General features: G+C 41.7%; 2 protein-coding genes across 2 annotated transcripts in view; both read right to left on the bottom strand.

Moving 5' to 3' along the window:
• ALDH9A1 (aldehyde dehydrogenase 9 family member A1) overlaps window positions 1–16,808 on the bottom strand; it is a 533,528-nt gene that overhangs the window by 494,529 nt on the left and 22,191 nt on the right. The gene's annotated exons all lie outside the window — the stretch shown is intronic.
• On the bottom strand, window positions 710–16,508 carry NUF2 (NUF2 component of NDC80 kinetochore complex). Its single transcript, XM_050900734.1, has 13 exons — window positions 16,386–16,508; window positions 15,165–15,239; window positions 13,597–13,673; window positions 12,845–12,906; window positions 11,821–11,918; window positions 11,156–11,229; window positions 9,208–9,304; window positions 8,202–8,264; window positions 7,286–7,423; window positions 6,178–6,318; window positions 5,195–5,370; window positions 3,207–3,342; window positions 710–2,196 (listed from the first exon to the last, which is right to left on the bottom strand). The coding sequence occupies exons 1-13, from the start codon at window positions 16,506–16,508 to the stop codon at window positions 2,068–2,070; spliced, it is 1,389 nt and encodes a 462-aa protein (XP_050756691.1). The 3' UTR covers window positions 710–2,067.

Here is a 16,808-nt window from a genome sequence, read left to right as displayed (position 1 = left end):
CACAAGCATAATCTCTGTAGCCCAAGAATCTTGATCTCTATATGCAGTTTCCTGAAGGACAGTAAGCTTATCCCATCAAAATCATCTGCTGGCTGGAGTAACCCCTTGCAGTATCTACTTGAAGCTTTCGGGAATCTCTTTCCCAAGAGCTGCTGTAACATTCAGGCTGTGGAGCACAGCCTCCAACCAGTCTTTATGAGAAAGCAGATACTACTGCTATATTTATAGAATACCAAGTCACATGAGTTTACTTTGAATCTTTATAGCATCACCAAAAAAAAAAAAAGATAAGCCACACCTTTTCAGAGAAGTTAAAAGAAGGAATGCTTGGCTTCCAGTATCTTGACAAGCTGGGATATAGGCTAGACTGACATGAGGAGCAGTGATATCTCAAGAAAGCTCAGGGAAAACTCGACACAAGCCTTGCCATCTGTCTTCAAGAATTTCATAGTATTGTAAGTCTGGAAATACCTAAAAATTATTGCACCACTTTGCACAGACATCAAGTTCATTAGCAAGTACTGCCAATGAGAAGCAACGTCTTCCCGTAGATAGTATGTGTGTTACTCTAGAATCCATGCTATGGCAAAAGGAGTGGAGCACACCTGCACATGGAGAACATAATGCTTTAACACATAGCACAAAAGGAGAGATTCATTGAACTCACTTCCAAAGCATAATATCCAAAACATCACTAATTATTCCATGTGTGGCCCAGTGCATAAAATCCACAAAGAATTTTTCTGTGCCTTGCATGTACTTAACATCTTTAGCTCTGGGAAAAATCAACTACCTTAGCAGTTAGACTTTCGCTAGTCTCTACACCAGATGCTGCTGCACAACATTGCAGGACTGTTGGGATGAAGAGTACGCTCACTTAAAAACACAAAGTTGCGTTACATACACCCCATCACACAGGCCATATTTGGTGGAAATGGGAAAGCTGTATGAGAAGCTTTCCATACAGATTTAAGGTTTGAAGATTAACATGGACTTTCACTGAAGTGTCTCACATGCTACAATGTAAGAAAAAACCTCAAAGCAAAACATTAGAAGGGTCTGATGCCTCAGTAAGAGCTTTAGAAGCAATGATCACCTGCTGTTCCTAACTGACTTGCTAGCACCTCTAGCTAATAAGAGAAGTTGAAGAATTAAACAAAACCAGAAAGATATTATCTATACAGGCTTGAATCGTCCTCCCTTCATTATAAAACTTTTATTAGTACACATTCCTACGAGTGTACAAACCAAAATTTTTAAATTGTAATGTTATGCCAAGTCAGTTGGGAGAGTGGGGAGGTAAAGACATAAGAGAAACAGGGTTAAATATCCTTATATCAACTATTTTAAAAATTAACATTTTATTTCTGGAAATAATTAAAAACTGTGGCAAACTGAGTGCCAGCACAAGTTAAGGTACAAAATACTCATCTACGTAATTTTTTTTTATAGGACTAAGCACCCAAACACAGATGAGGGTTCAATACCCCACAGAGCAGAAACAATGAGTTTGAGCATCTAGAGGTACTGTACTGTTAACTAATACTCTTGAGTGTTTACAGTCACCAATATTTGTTATGAGAGTAAGTTGGCATTTACATGGATGCTACTGCTCCATCAGGATTTAATCTTAATTGAATAATGGTAGTGGAATATCACCTATTACTGACTTATCTTGAACAGTGTGTCCGTTCAGGCCAGACCAAAGCGCCAGGTCTTCCCAGATCAAAGTTTGCAGAACAGTTTCTACAAAAGCAGGATTCTGTCTAAATGTCAAGCAACTTGGTGTTAGCAAGACTTGCGTTATTAGCACTAAAAGCAGATACTGACTGAAACAATACAAACAGGCTAAACCAAGTGTTCTCTTATCCACATTAGCAAGCTTATGACATCAGGATCTGTCTAAAAAGCTAAATGTGTTCTGACACGGTTTTTGAGAAAGCTGACTTTCGCCTGGAGTAATTACCCATCCCATACAAAGCACAAGCTCTTGAGTTCAGATATGAGGATAAACATAATGAAAGTGGAATACAAGTGAAGACAGGTCTAAAAACTACTTCCAGGAGTCTAAACTCTAAGCAGCCCCTTCTTCAGTTCAGCCATTTTGTCTTCTCTTGAGGCTGCATAACTCTTTGCTGTCTTGATGAGAGAGTCATGACGCTTCTCCAACCCAGCCTTCAGATTTAGGTATATTTCCTACAAAGAGGAGATAAAGGGGGGGAAGAAAACCCCATCAGCAAAGTTAACGTTTATGCTTTATAAGGATATAAGTGAGAGTGGTCTGGTGGTCTCAAGTTGTTTCAAAGGTACCTCGTCCCTGGCTTAAGCAGCAGCATTCACAGAACACAGGAAAAAGTTACAAAACATCAGAATAATAAGAGCAGCCACAAGCAAAATCCCAACATTACGATTCTGTTGTAACTCTAGTGGTTACAATACTAAGATGCTCAAGCACCAGCACTAGCCCAGTATTCACACTACTACTGCCTCATTCTGTGTTAACCTGTCACCAAGGTCCCTGCCACTGTGACTGCTACCCATTGTCCTCCCAGCATGGACAGCACTTCAGTATTGAACAGATAGAATGAGATGCTACAGGCAGACTGATCACCTAACTCCCAACCCATCAGGATTTCTGCCTCTTTCCAAAGCTGAGCTGGACAGTCATCTTCCTGAAACCCTAGGAAGAAAGGGTTTGTGACATGGCAAGTGGCCCTGTATTTGAGGGAGACTGTTGAGAGGATTACAGTACTGCCCATCACTACAACATGAATGTAAAGTCTCACAGGTCAGGTCCCAGGGGCCAAACAAAAAAAAGAGAAAAAATCCAACTGCTTAGAGCTGAAAGTACCATGATACAAAAACGGAACTAGCATAGTATCTGCTACAGGCACAGGTGGAAAGACAAGTTTAATTTCACCTCCCAAAATACTGGGCAATCACACCATTCCAGAGTCTTTCCTCTCAGGTCTGCAAAGCCCACTTCTCCTGTGGGCCATCTATACAGCCTGCAGAGACGAGAACAAGCCCTAGCAACGCAGCAGAACCACAAGCAGGAATTGCTCTCCCTCCCACTATCCACCCAAACCACCACCTGCGCAGCCTACTCATTTTTAGGGCCAGTAAGTGTTCCTTTATCTACACAGCCCAAGTTAAAAATCAGGTTTGAGAATACCAAACAGGATTCCTTCAAGAAAAAACCTCACCTTGGCTTTCATTTCTTCTTTTTCAGCATTCTCATTCAGCTGCTGAATTTTGAACCTTGTCTGTTGGATTTCCTTGTGAATGGCCGTCACTTTATCATATACAGCACCCCTCTTCTCCTGAACTCTGTTACAATATCTAAAGGTGGGAGAAAAAAAAAAGTTAGTACTGAGCCATCTGACCAATTCCAAATTAAACTTAACCCCACCACAAGCAAAGCTTTCATTTTATGAGCATGAAACTAGCAGCTTCTAGAAGCAATGCTGTATAGAATTTGCTTGCTTGGAAATTTGTCCAATTCTTAAACTAGAAGAACTTAGGTACAAGAAGTGAAATTCAAAGCAGAGTTAGAGAAGTATGTTGAAGATCCTCAGTTGCTGCCAATCAAGGCAACTCAAGTGACTCCAGTGGAACCCACCCAACAGACAGCTGGACACTGCATCTGCCTGCCTTCAAGTAATGCAGTACAGGTGTCAGTGGAGAGCCCCGTCTAAAGGCCAGCCACTGGACCAGGTTAAAAGCAATATAGCTGCACTTGATGTTTCAGCATAATTGAAAGTCTTATTTTCCTTAGCCCCAGATCCCCTCCCACCAAGTTAGAGCTCTAATCCCATATATCTACATATGTTATCTGCAACCTCCAGTCCATCTTTTCACTGCATCCCAAACAAAGACCAAATAATATTTCCCCAACTTGCAGGTAAATTCCGAGAGCTCCACCTGTGAGCTGCCACGTAAGCAGCAAAGGGTTAGTGTGGGAACAGGAGATCTACTCTGACTTCAAGCACAAAACACACCTACCATTTTATACTAAGCATTTGTACAATAGTTACAGTTGGAACTGTAGCAGCTGCTTTCTCTAAAGAATGGCTGAAATAACTCACACTTAGCAAGAGCCTACTTACGTCTTCCTACCTCAAGGGAACAGTCAGGACACGTTCTCTTATTCACCAGCAAAAACTCTTGTTTTCAAACCCAGCTTACCTACCTTCCCCTCTTGCTTATCAAAGCATCTAATTTTATCACTCAAGGGAAATATCTAACACATTAAAAACAGATAAATTGGCGGCAACTTTTAACATAAAGGAGCATTATATTATACTATTTTCATTCTTTATTTGGAAGGAAAAATAGCTTTTAATTAATCTCCTTTAGCTGGTACTATACACTAAATGAGGAGCAAAGGAAGCCTGGGAATCTTGCTGCCATTCTCTATACACCACACAAGCCTCATCAGCATGACTAAATCTTAGCCGACTCTCTCAACTATGCGGAAAAAGCTCTCTTCCATCATAGTTAATCTAGCCAGCCAATAATTGCCCATATTCCCTTTCCTACTCGTGTACAAAAAAGTGTTATATAATAAGCTTTCCCTATAAGAGTTCAGCACTTCTAATCTGAGTGAAGCCACGACCTTACAACGATGCAGTTTGCTGCTGCAGAAGCGACTGCTGTGCTGTAAACACTGCCTTGCAACTTGCCTTTAGCATATGGTAGGAAGGAAGATGGGCTAAGAGGCTTTGATCAAATGACAGTTTTCCTTTTGTTTTAGAAGCATCATGTCAGGATAATACTCCTCTGAGATACGAGCCCCATTTCCCCATGGGTCTTGAACATCTTTGATAATGAGCAAAAGTGGCAAGGGAAATTATGAAAAATTCATGAAAGGCAAATGGGGCTTTGTTGAAGTCTGATAAGTTGCAAAATTATCCCAATGTGACATTCTCTTTAAGAAGATAAAAGAATCAAGAATAAGCATTATAAATTAAATTAGCGCTCCAATAAAAGAATTGCTGTCAAGTCACATTGCAATTATTGATTTGAGACCCCAAGTCCCTGCCTGCAGCATTACTGGTCTTCATACAAAGCTATCCCACATCGCTCATTTTCTTGTTACTGCTAAACTACATGTTTGTACCAGACGCGAACTTTGGTAGCATATAACGAAGATATAAAGTAGCATCAGGCAGAAACGTCAACTCATCCGTACTCAAATACAGTGTGCTTATATTGCTCAACATCTTCACGCTTCTTTTTTATCCTTATTTCAGCTGTAGACAGTTTCTCATGTTTTGCAGTGACCAGTCTCTTTAAGGACATTTCATCTGTCTTCCCCTTTTTCAGCTCTATCTGAGCACTCTCAAGCTGGTCCTCCAGATTTCTGACCTAGAGTACATAAGAAGTATTGAAATAAATTAAAGGGGGGAAATAATCAAAACAGCATATCCTGTTAGTTTCCTAAGATCCGAACTAGCTTCCTGCTTTTTGAAGATCTGATTGCTAACTAATTCTCCCAGTTAAATTCCAGTTCCCTAGTCTTTATCTGATTTTAAATACATCCAAATGAACAAGATCCCATCACTTAGAATGATTTTCAGATGTTACTATGAGTTCCGCTATAGCTCTTAGCCAAGGGTAATTTGAACATATGCTATATGAATACCCCAAAAGACTGCATACCATTTTTCAAGTGCTCCTAACAATTGCATTCTCCCAAAACTGAGTAGCAAATAGCAAGGTACTGTATTGTGACAAACATTTCATCAGGGAAAGGCTGGCTTAGTAATATCAATAAAGTTAAATGCACTTAAGACATGACTCTTCCTGAAGTAGTAATTTTTTGCTCTTAGTTTCTGCTCTCTAGGCAGAAGAAACTGGATCTCACTTTTCTTCTTCCATCATTTCCTACCAACAACCCCAAGACAGTTCAAACTATTTTAGGTCAGGTTTCTATGGCAACAAAGGCTTTGACTATTAAAAGTGGTCAATAGTACATTAGCTAGTGGCATGCAGCAAAGCAGCAGCTATGTTTTACTGATGTTTTTAAGAATGAGATTTTGAAGTTATCCAAATTCTTTCTTTTTGGGGAAGAGGAGAGATGGGAACTTTAAAAATACAGACATTTACTGATGATTATCTGTCTTGCTTAGACATTAAATTCTCCCTAAGCAGATACAATTTGATAATACAAACCTCTGCTAATACACTGGCCAGTCTCTCCACATTCGCTCCCTGTCTTTCCATCTTCTTTTGATATAACTGCACCTCCAGTTGGCATGATGGCAGAACCTCAACTAGGTCTCTATAACCTTCATATTTCTCAATAACTTCTTGCTTTAAAGAGAAAAGACTATTAATAAACAGCTTTGGAGTCCAGCAGTTATTTTGTATAGTATTAACGCATATTGACTTTTGTACCCATTCCCTCATTGTTTAACATACACTAGAATTAGTATTTAGTAGTTACCAAAATGAGATTTTCAATTTGTAAAAAAAGCATTTATTTGGAAAGCACAGGAAAAGTGACATGCAAGTGTTTTACACTGAATTAACTAGCTTGTTACAAGAGCTTTCAGGACAGAAAAAAAGCTGTACAGTGAAGAAATTCTATACTGGTAAAACAGGGGTTACGTAAAGCATCATAAAAACAGGTGTCTGGGATTACAGCAATAAAGTTTACATCTTTAGAACAAAGATACCTAGGGAGACAAAGTTATGCAAGGTTCACTGATGTATGAGCAATCATGAACTACAAACATTTAAAGACTAGACATCACTATTAAAAAAAACCAAAAAGCTAGGAAGGGAACTCAGTGTTCAGCACCCTAGTGGAGACAGCCATCAATTCCAGAAACAGTGAATGATAGAGACACTATGAAGCATGTGTTCTAAATCTAAGGACATTTGTGAGCTGCCAAAATATTGTCATCTCTTGAGAGCAAACAGCCAGACAGGTATGGTATAGATTCAAGAGTTCTACACCTAGTTTCATAAATAAACAGTTACTCATCGAGGACAAAGAAGCAGTGACTGCAATCATGCTTTTCCAAAACAATAAAAAAACCACACAAAACACCCCACCAACACAAACAAAAAAACCCAAACAAAACCAAAAAAACACCCCCCACAACCAACCTTCAGTTTTCTCTGAAGTTGTCATTTCATTTCAGACTAACCACTGTTCTGTTGATTTTTGACTAGAAGTATAAGTCATTCAAGAAGCAGTTCTAGATGACCACACAGTAAAACATGTGTTTTTTCTAATAGAATACCTCCTTGTGTGGACAGAGGAAAACCTCACCTTGGATTTCTTGAGTTTCTTAACAGTCTCCTTCATCAGTTCTTTGTAATTTTTCAGTTCCTCTGGACTCTCCACAATTTTTGATTTCAGCTGCTCTTGTTCTTCTTTCAAAGTAGCCATGGTCACTTTAAGCTCATTCTAGTTAACAAGACAAACACACTTTCAATAGTAGCAATTAGGTGAACAAAGAGGAACTGTGAGGCATGGTTCGCCAGGATCTTATGACTAGACAGGTTCTTTTCTCTGTTGCAAGCCATTCCTCATTAGGAAGTTTGTTTTAAAAATAAATTCCTCTGAACAGCATTAACATTCCCAATCAAAGCAGTTAACAGTCCATTTTGCTCCCTGAACGTGCATACAGGGGTGCAATACTAAGTCACAAGAACAGCATTGAACTAGTCCTCTACAAAAAGCCTGCCAGCTAATACACGCTACTAGCAGCTCTCTCCTTCAGAACCCCTCACCTAGGGCAACCAAGGCAGTCACTGCAGGGTTTCAGAACCAGCTGTATCAACCTGGTAGAAGAGCAACAAGCTTCCTGTGCAACCTCTCAAAAACCTCCTGTTTTGTCCCCACCAGGTCAGTGGCTACCTCATTAGCCATTTTATGCACCTAAGGTAAGCCCATAGCTTCTCAGAAGCCCAGATTTCTTGCCCTTTAACAGATCAGCTTCCTGAACGCAGACTGAGCTTTACATTGCAGAGATGTGTATTTAAAGTTAACAACAAAACAAGTTACTGCAGTAAAGCTTCCGGGGGGCAGGGAATGAAACCAAATCATTTTTTTTTAAAAAGCAAATAATCACCACCTGAACTTTACCTAGCTCCAAGAATAATTTGATCCTAGAAAGACAGATGATCTATTAGTTGATCCGAGATGCAAGCTACAGTCTACACCTACACAGAGGTGTACTTACCAGTTTTCGGGTACTCTCTGCAATATCTGACTTCTTTTGCGAAATCACTTCTTGCAAAGCTGTCTAAAAAAGCAACAAACTTTAAATAAGCATCTCTACAACTGCTACCTCGTTTACCCTTCTATCATAGATCTGTCTACAAGAGAAATCCCATTTATGGTTTCTTTGGAGTGCCATAACTAGCAGACAAAATTGCAGTCTATAAGATTTAAAAGACAGGGAATGAGAACATTGTCGCAAAAGCCACTGGGAGCACTAGGTAACTAGGAACAGGGATAAGGGACAGACTACCTCTATTCTTACTGACCCTGGAAGCATTATACACACACAACCTTCTTTGCCAGAGGCACTGTTCTTGAGAAAAATCTAAGTTAATACAAGGTCCCAAATAATACAGAAGTCAAGCACATGGTTAATAATATTAATAGTAGAGACATGACTTAACGTAACAACAACAAAAAAAAACTAACCACAAATGTTTTTGTGGGTTTTTTTCCCCCAAAGCAGCTGAAAAGGTTACCTATGAGACCTTAGAGGCAAGTTGCCATTGCTGGGAAGTTACCCCTGCAATCAATGCTACTCTTTTTGCCAGGCATTCCCTTGGGTGACTCTTCTTAGGCCTCATTTCCTGCCATGGCTCAATTCTCCAGTTCCAATTCTCCAAATTCAGGTGGAAAACAAAGGGAAACATACGCATCACTTCTGAACAATAACGCAGGTATCTCCCAAGTCATTGCAGTAATGCATTTCAAAAAGAAAGAGCCGAATATACTTTTGCATTCCCTAAGTCTGATTTCAAGTATGTTTCACATTCCTGACAGTGAAATGAAGAGTCGGTGCTAGGCATTAGACAAGACATTGTGCTGCAATGACCTTTGTTTTAAATAGAAAAGTCCCCTTTATCCTTTGTAGAAGTAGGGGGAGGGGAACAAAGTCAACAGAAATAAGGAACACCCATGATCAGAAGCCATAGCAGCATTTCGAGAAATATATAACAAGATCATACTTGTTTCCGACGATAGTCTTGCCTTAGTAGTTGCTCCAGTTCTCGAATGTTATCTGTCAGTTGCTTGACCTCTGCTTGATGTTCAACTGGAACAGTGCTAAGCAAAAAATAAAGATATTGGACAGTTTCAGCATCATTATAGTCAGGTCAGAGTACAGTAGATAAAACAATCTCTCTCTCCAAAGAGTTTACAACCAGTAACTTCAGTAATCAGGGCAAGACAGTCTCAAATTAATACATCTTATTTTCCTTTGCTTGTAAGATTTTGTAGTTGAAGCATAATCTAAAGACCTATTTTGGCAAGAAGTGGTACAAGCGTAACAGAGGACTAAGTTTAAAGATCATGTTAAGCAAAGCACAAAAGAACAACACTTCTATCAATTTTTGTGGTGATTTTCATTTATGAAATTTGCATAATATTACCTGTCATAGAAACAGCTTGTATTAGGGCAGACGTATAGCTAAGCTAGAGAATCTCCTGTCTAGCACATACCAAGAGCAGCTATCGGAGAAAAAACTCTTTGTTTTGAAAACTATCTTGGAAACTAGCCATCTCTTCATCCTATTATCCACAAGCAAGAACAAAACTTAATGGTGCAAAGACACAGGCAGTAGGACTAAATGGCCCGAAACAGAGAATGGGGCAAACATGTCAAATAACTAAGGAAGACAACTTTACCCATCTATAAAGTTAAAGATGGGCTTCCTACAGCTATTGAAGAGATAAAGACATATCACTAAAAACTAACCATAACAGCAAAAAGTTTCACCATAGCCCCCAACATACAAAATACAGCATCCTCTCAAAGCAACCATATACTCCCGAAGTCATGTTTTCATTTTCTGCCAGCAACTCTTCTAGCCTGACACCAGTAGAGCTACTTCTGTAGCTCCGAGTGCAACCCAAAAGCAACATCTCTGTATTTTCTGGCTTATTTCCCAGGGAGGCTAACCAGCAACAAAGTCAGACAAGGGCCAAAGGAGAAGTCAAGTCTGCTCAAATTAAAAGTTCCTACAGTAGTTATCAAACAATTCTGTCAAATCGCACAGCTTAACTACTCAGTTCCTGTTTAGGCATCCCATACAGAATCATAGAATCATTCAGGTTGGAAAAGACCCTTAAGATTGAGTCCAACCATTAACCTAACACTGCCAAGTCTACCACTAAATCGTGTCCCCAAGTGCTACGTCTACACGTCTTAAATGCCTCCAGGAATGGTGACTCAACCACTTCCCTGGGCAGCCTGTTCCAATGCTTGACAACCCTTTCACTGAAGAAGTTTTTCCTACTGTCCAGTCTAAACCTCCCCTGGCGCAACTTGAGGCCATTTCCTCTCATCCTATCACTTGCTACTTGAGAAGAGACTGACACCCACCTCACTACAACCTCCTTTCAGGTAGTTGTAGAGAGCAATAAGGTCTCCCCTCAGCCTCCTTTTTCTAGACTAAATAACCCCAGTTCCCTCAGCTGCTCCTCATCAGACTTGTGCTCTAGACCCTCCACCAACTTCATCGCTGCTCTTTGGACACGCTCCAGTACCTCAATATCTTTCTTGTAGTGAGGGGCCCAAAACTGAACACAGTATTCGAGGTGCAGCCTCACCAGTGCCAAGTCCAGAGAAACAATCACTTTCCTAGACCTGCTGGCCACGCTTTCTGATACAAGCCAGGATGCTATTGGCCTTCTTGGCCACCCGGGCACACTGCCGGCATTCAGCCGACTGTCAGCTGACACCCCCAAGTCCTTTTCTGCTGGGCAGCTTTCCAGCCACTCTTCCCCAAGCCTATAGCATTGCATGGAGTTGTTGTGACCCAAGCGCAGGACTCGGCACTTCGCCTTGTTGAACCTCATACAATTGGCCTCGGCCGATCAATCCAGCCTGTCCAGATCGTGTGCACTGAACAGGAAGGTCAAGCAGTGCATCTCACCGTGCTTACTCATACTCACTTCAGTTTCTCCAGCTTCAATGCTGCCTCCCGATTTGCGGTCTCCAGTTGTTGGTGTTTCTCCATAGCCGATTTCTGCAAATTAAATATTCAGAGATATTTTTTATTTTAGAGGAATATGGTTTCTCTCTGGGCCTCTATTAGAGGCCTGCTCATCATTATTTCAGATGAAATGCACCATCTCTGAACTACTGATATTCACAAGAGAAGCCACCTGCAATTCTAGCTGCAGCCCACTGACTGTTACATCTGTCTTTTCTCAAAACGACGCAAGGTGTCAAACCTTTGCTTACCAGGCTAAAGTATCAAATAAGTTACTGGAAAAAATACTTCAGATAATAGCCTAAGTAGTAACCTGGTCATGGTTATACAGAAACCTTTATAATACTGACAAGCTCATCCACTATTCTAAACTGACATGTTTCCTTAAGGGCTTTGCAAAGGTTTTTCTTAAACCATTTACAGTAGCTGTATATGCTCATAACAGGTAATATAGTTGTACAAGTTTTACACAATATTAAACTGGTACCTTCCTGTATTACTTGGCCACATTTAAGATTCCAATGTGTTATGTAAACATGCAGTTAAACCACAACCTTTATGCTCCCAGTTCTAGGTTAACGTGAATTATACTGAAGTAGGTATCTGGATGGCACCCAGTCTTACATAGTTCAGTTGTAACTCCAAGTAGACCTCACGGCGGAATTCTCTGAAATTCACAAAGTTGAGAATGCCACTCAAGAAGCGAGCTGTCCTCTTTGTTTCTGAAATAGGAATTGCAAGCCATCATTATTCTGGTTTCCACATGCATTGCAATTGCTTAGAAAGAGTCGGGCAAAGCATAATTCAGAGAAAAGAGACAGAAGTTACAAAACAACAGAATCCAAATTAGTTCTTCCCCTGCTCACCTTGCAAAGATTTCAGACTACACAAAGACTAGCACCAAGCTATGAACTTACAATGTCTTAGCAATTCAACAAATGAAAATGGCACCTAGGAGAAAGACTATTAACATACAGCCTCCCATTAAAACAGAAGTCAGGGAGAAAGAGTGTCAATCTTCAACTACAACTCTGAAGACAGAACCTCACTGTAATTATCAGGCTAACTGAAGACAGTAGTTTGAACTGCAGGGACTTTTTGGCTCTATTCCAAGCAAACTTTGTGAAAGATGATTACAAAGGCCTTGAATGTCTTAGACAAGGCAGAGCCGGAATTGAAAGAGTTCTTCAGAATAGCCTTTTCTAAGTTGTTTGTGTTGTACCAGAATCACCACAGCCGGGTATCGAAAAAGGTGAAGCAAAAATTCAATCGCTTCCTACATAGGCATCAGCATAAGAAATCCTATAGCATTCCAGATTTGCCAGGATAATTTTCATTACCATCTATTCTTACACTATTTCAAGTATGTCACAGTCCACTCTCCAGACCAGCAGTTCAACAGACTCGTAGCATTCAAAACCCTCCTCAGTTATTTAACTGGATTAGCCCACATAACGAATAAGGAGTAGTACTGCTCATTAGAACCAGCTTGTCTAAGGGCCACCGCAAGGGTCAGAGGAGTAGCTGGAAGCCAGGGAGTTCTCCGTACTAGATGCCCATCTGGCTATGCCAAATGAGAAGAAGCACCTGGATATCAAGTGACACCCACCACCCCAGGAAACACAAGGATTACAATGCACTTGCTTACTTGGGTTTAAAACATCAGCAATTTGAAAATCATTAATCCGGCACACTGGAAGTAAGCGCTCCCTGCAAGGAAAACAAAATACAACCTTATCTGCAGTGACCATTACTCAGTTTTTGTGCTATATCCATTTACTACAAAACAGATCTTGTCCTTTCATCCCAGAGCATATGTACAGCTAGCACAAGACAACAGTAAGTCTCAGGAGAATAACACAGTAGGACTCCACACACAGATCAGCATTAAAAACGTGTATTCTTACAGCATCTCAAAGATTTCTATAGACAAAATACTCGCCTGTAGAACAGATTTTCAGCTTAGTTAGGGAACTCCTATACTTAACTGTTAGTCAATTCTACCCTTACAACTGAAATGAAGCTTAAATTCTAACACTCACCTCATTCCAACAAAGATATCTACACAGAATTCAGACAGCAAGTTTACACAACAGGTACTTAAGATCCCTCTTCTAGGTGTAATCATGACCCTCTAGCCATTTAAAGTATAGATTTGTGCTCCGTCTTGGTGAGGTTGGATTATTTCATTAATAAATTCATTTTGACAAGATAGCTGCCTGCTGAGAATTTTACTCTATTAAACATTGCTGTCCCCTGTTCATCTGCCAATTTCACTTTGCTCAGAGCCAACAAGCAGTGGAATCACCATCAGCAAAAAGGCATAAAGCCCCACTACTTCTAGTAAATTGGACCTTTACAAGGAATAGGAACTGAAAAGATGCAGCATCTTCTACTTACATGTGAATATACAAGTTACAGACAGGTAGAAAGCCTTCAAATATCTGTGGATACATTATGTCAACGTTGACTGGCATCTAAAGAGTAAAGAGAGTCAATGCATAAGTAGAGAATACTTAAAAATACACAGGCTTGTTTCCACAACATAAGATAATTCAAATAGGTTAAACACACTGAGGATGGTCTCCGCATCCACAGGGAACACATGTTAGAGACTGAAGAATGCCGTCAAGGTAATCAGCAGACTATTCTAAGTGTCAATTTTGGCTGGTCAAAATATAAAAAGACAATAATTAAGCAGTAACATTACAAACTCTGGAATTCAATCTAAACCCTCTGTTTTAATTTATTCAAAACTGATGCAGAAGGACAGCCTCTGCATTACACACCTAATAAGAAGCTCTTTCTCTAAACACCCTGAAATTCACACACTCGACTGTTTTATGATGAAGTCAGAAGGAGAAGGTAGTGGTACCCTGTCACCTTTTTTTGATATTTTAAGCCTCATAATACAGTATCGGAGCTAATGTCATTGCCTGTGAAGAACCGAGTTATCTTGTGCACATATGATCTTCCCTCTCAGTTTATCCAAAAGCAGCACGAGACAATACTATTTATTCTCACTTTCAGGAATCAGTTCTTGTCTAACAGAGACAGAAGATAAATTAAGTGTTAATCAAAAAGGTATCAATTAACCTCCAGCTACACTTCTCCTTACTTTCCTCTCAGTTAATGGAGAAGCGGAGATGATCAAACATTAAAAGCAACATTTACTTTCCTTCTAGAACAGTCTAACATCTAAGCAGAGACCCTCCTCCAGCCACGGCCAAAGGCAGATGTCCAAGAAGACAGTATGTTTTTTCAAGGCCAGAAATGGTGACCCTTCCTAAGCTTGTCCAATCCCTCCTGGAGCTTACAGACATTTCTGGCACCCGCAGCACCTCAAAGAAAAGAATTCACAGCTTAACCGCAGAAGGAGAGGGCTCTCCACAGAGCCTTTCCTTACAGCCTACAGTGGTAAGTGAGCTCCTCTTCACGCCCAGTAGTTCCTATAGTGGACAAGGGAGTCTCCTCTCCATTAAAAAAAAAAAAAAAAAAAGGAAACCCAGAGGCAGCACACCCACAAAACCACTACTTCTACACGTATCTTGAGCTGAAGCCAACTTCCAGACCAAGAGCAATGATCAAAGACACCTCTCAGACATAATCAGCGAGGCCTCAGCGACAGCCTACAGATGATGCTCCCAGGTTTATTTACCTCTGGTAAGTGACCCACGCTGATGACTGCACTGCAGTACTGCACCCTCATTCCTGCTTAAGTGAACAGACTAGTTGCCTCCCTGAACACAAACGCAAATGCCCATGGGTATACAGCATCCTACACACAAGTTTTCTGCAACAGAGGCAGAATTTCTAAGTTCCCATTCATGCAATTACAACATACAAAACAGCAAGCTACTTGCCATTTGCTAGCGAGGAGACAAGAGGGAGATACTTCAACATTTAATTTGTTAAGTGCAATATTTTTTTCCTTTCACATTTCATTACACCTGCCACTATAGACGTACCATGTAGAAATGCTCCAGGCGGATTCCATATACCTTCTGCAGGATTCTCATGTAAATCATGTGTAAAACTTCAAGCTGCAAGAAGAAAGGACATGAATCAGTATTCCATATGATTGATGATTCAGGGCTCCCAGACTAGGCCATAAAAGTAGTTCTGCCTTTAACACATAAAGACCAATTTCACTGAGCCGCCAAGACTAACAAGTTTTACTTTCCAACAGTTTGCAGTTCAAGCATTACTATCTCATAATACAATTATAAGAGGCAACAATCAGCTCAGACAACTAGTCTTAACTGCCACAGCTATGCATGGTTTTTCATTACATTGCTGCTCACTGAGCAGTTTTCAAACCAAGTGACACTAAAATCTAAAAAAGGTCACAGAAACTCTAATCCCACAGCAAAGAGCGCCCTTCATCACGTTATTAAAACAGAGGGGCAAAAAATACCTACAAGCCAAACAGTTATTCATTTACAGCACTAATCCATGATCAATTCAAATCAATTCTGCTTCTTAAAAATGATCATCCCATCATTCTCTTAACAAGCAAGGCCAGCCTCCTCCTTCAGCAGGCACAAGCACATACACAGCAGCACAAGGAGTCACAGTGAGGCATCAATTCAATTTTAAAGCCACTTCTCTTTTGTTGAGGTCACTACAAGTCTGCACTAACATTAATGGTCAGAATGATACAAGGAAAAAAGGGGATGGAGCAGGGAGGGCTTGCTTTTTACAAGATTGGTTTAAAAACATTAGTTGATCAACTAAGTGTTGAAACTATGACACTATGCCATACACGGTGGCTATTTTAACCTGGTTCCCACAGAACTGAGAAAAACAGACCATGTAATTTCATGTTTGTCCATTTATGAACCCACCTCCTTCCTGGTGAGGCGTGAGCAAGCTTCTCTCAAGCCGAAGAGAGGAGAAGCTCTAGGTTTAGCCCTGTAACTCCTACGAGACTAATCTGCCATACCGGAAAAACTAATCACTTTACTTAGAAGGCGTTGCTGTACGCCAAAGACCACGCAAGCCGGCGGAGCGATCACCCAAGAAGCCAACCGACGTGCAAGAAAACCCCCGGTGCTACGGCACGCAAAGGCCTTCCTCCGCGAAGGGAAGGAAGCTGCCTGAGCGCGGCGGGGCTCCGAGCACAGCTCCCCCGGCGCCTCCCGCCCCGCCAGCGCAGGCCGCGGCCCGCCCCGAACCCCCTCACGCACCTTGGGGCTGCCGAACACGTCGCCCTTGACCAGGTTCCGTGCCTCGGCGCCCGTCAGGACGTGGCTGCGGAGGTAGTTGATGATGTCGTCGGGGCTGTAGCGGGGGAAGGTCAGCGCCTCCATCCCGGCGCCGGGCAACGGCCGCGCCGCCAACCGCCCCCCGCCGGCCGCAGCTTGAATCTGGCGGGCACCTCCGCCGCCCCCGCCCCGCCTCACGCGCAAGCCCGCCGATGGCCTATCCGCGACCGCGCCGGCGGGAGGGGAGGGGCGGGGCTTGATGGGGCTCCGCCCCGCCCCGGCGCGCGGCGGCCGTCGGCCGTTAGGGGCGGGGCGGGGCGGGGCGGGGCCGCCTGAAGAGCTCGCGGGGGAGTAAGGGCGGCGGGGGCGGGGAGGGTGAGCGAGCTGTCGCGGCTATGGCAGCCG

Source organism: Gymnogyps californianus, chromosome 8, assembly GCF_018139145.2.
Source record: "Gymnogyps californianus isolate 813 chromosome 8, ASM1813914v2, whole genome shotgun sequence".
In the NCBI taxonomy this organism is placed as follows: domain Eukaryota; kingdom Metazoa; phylum Chordata; class Aves; order Accipitriformes; family Cathartidae; genus Gymnogyps; species Gymnogyps californianus.
The sequence above is the reverse complement of the archived record's forward strand: the minus strand, read 5'-3'. Positions and strand labels throughout refer to the sequence as shown.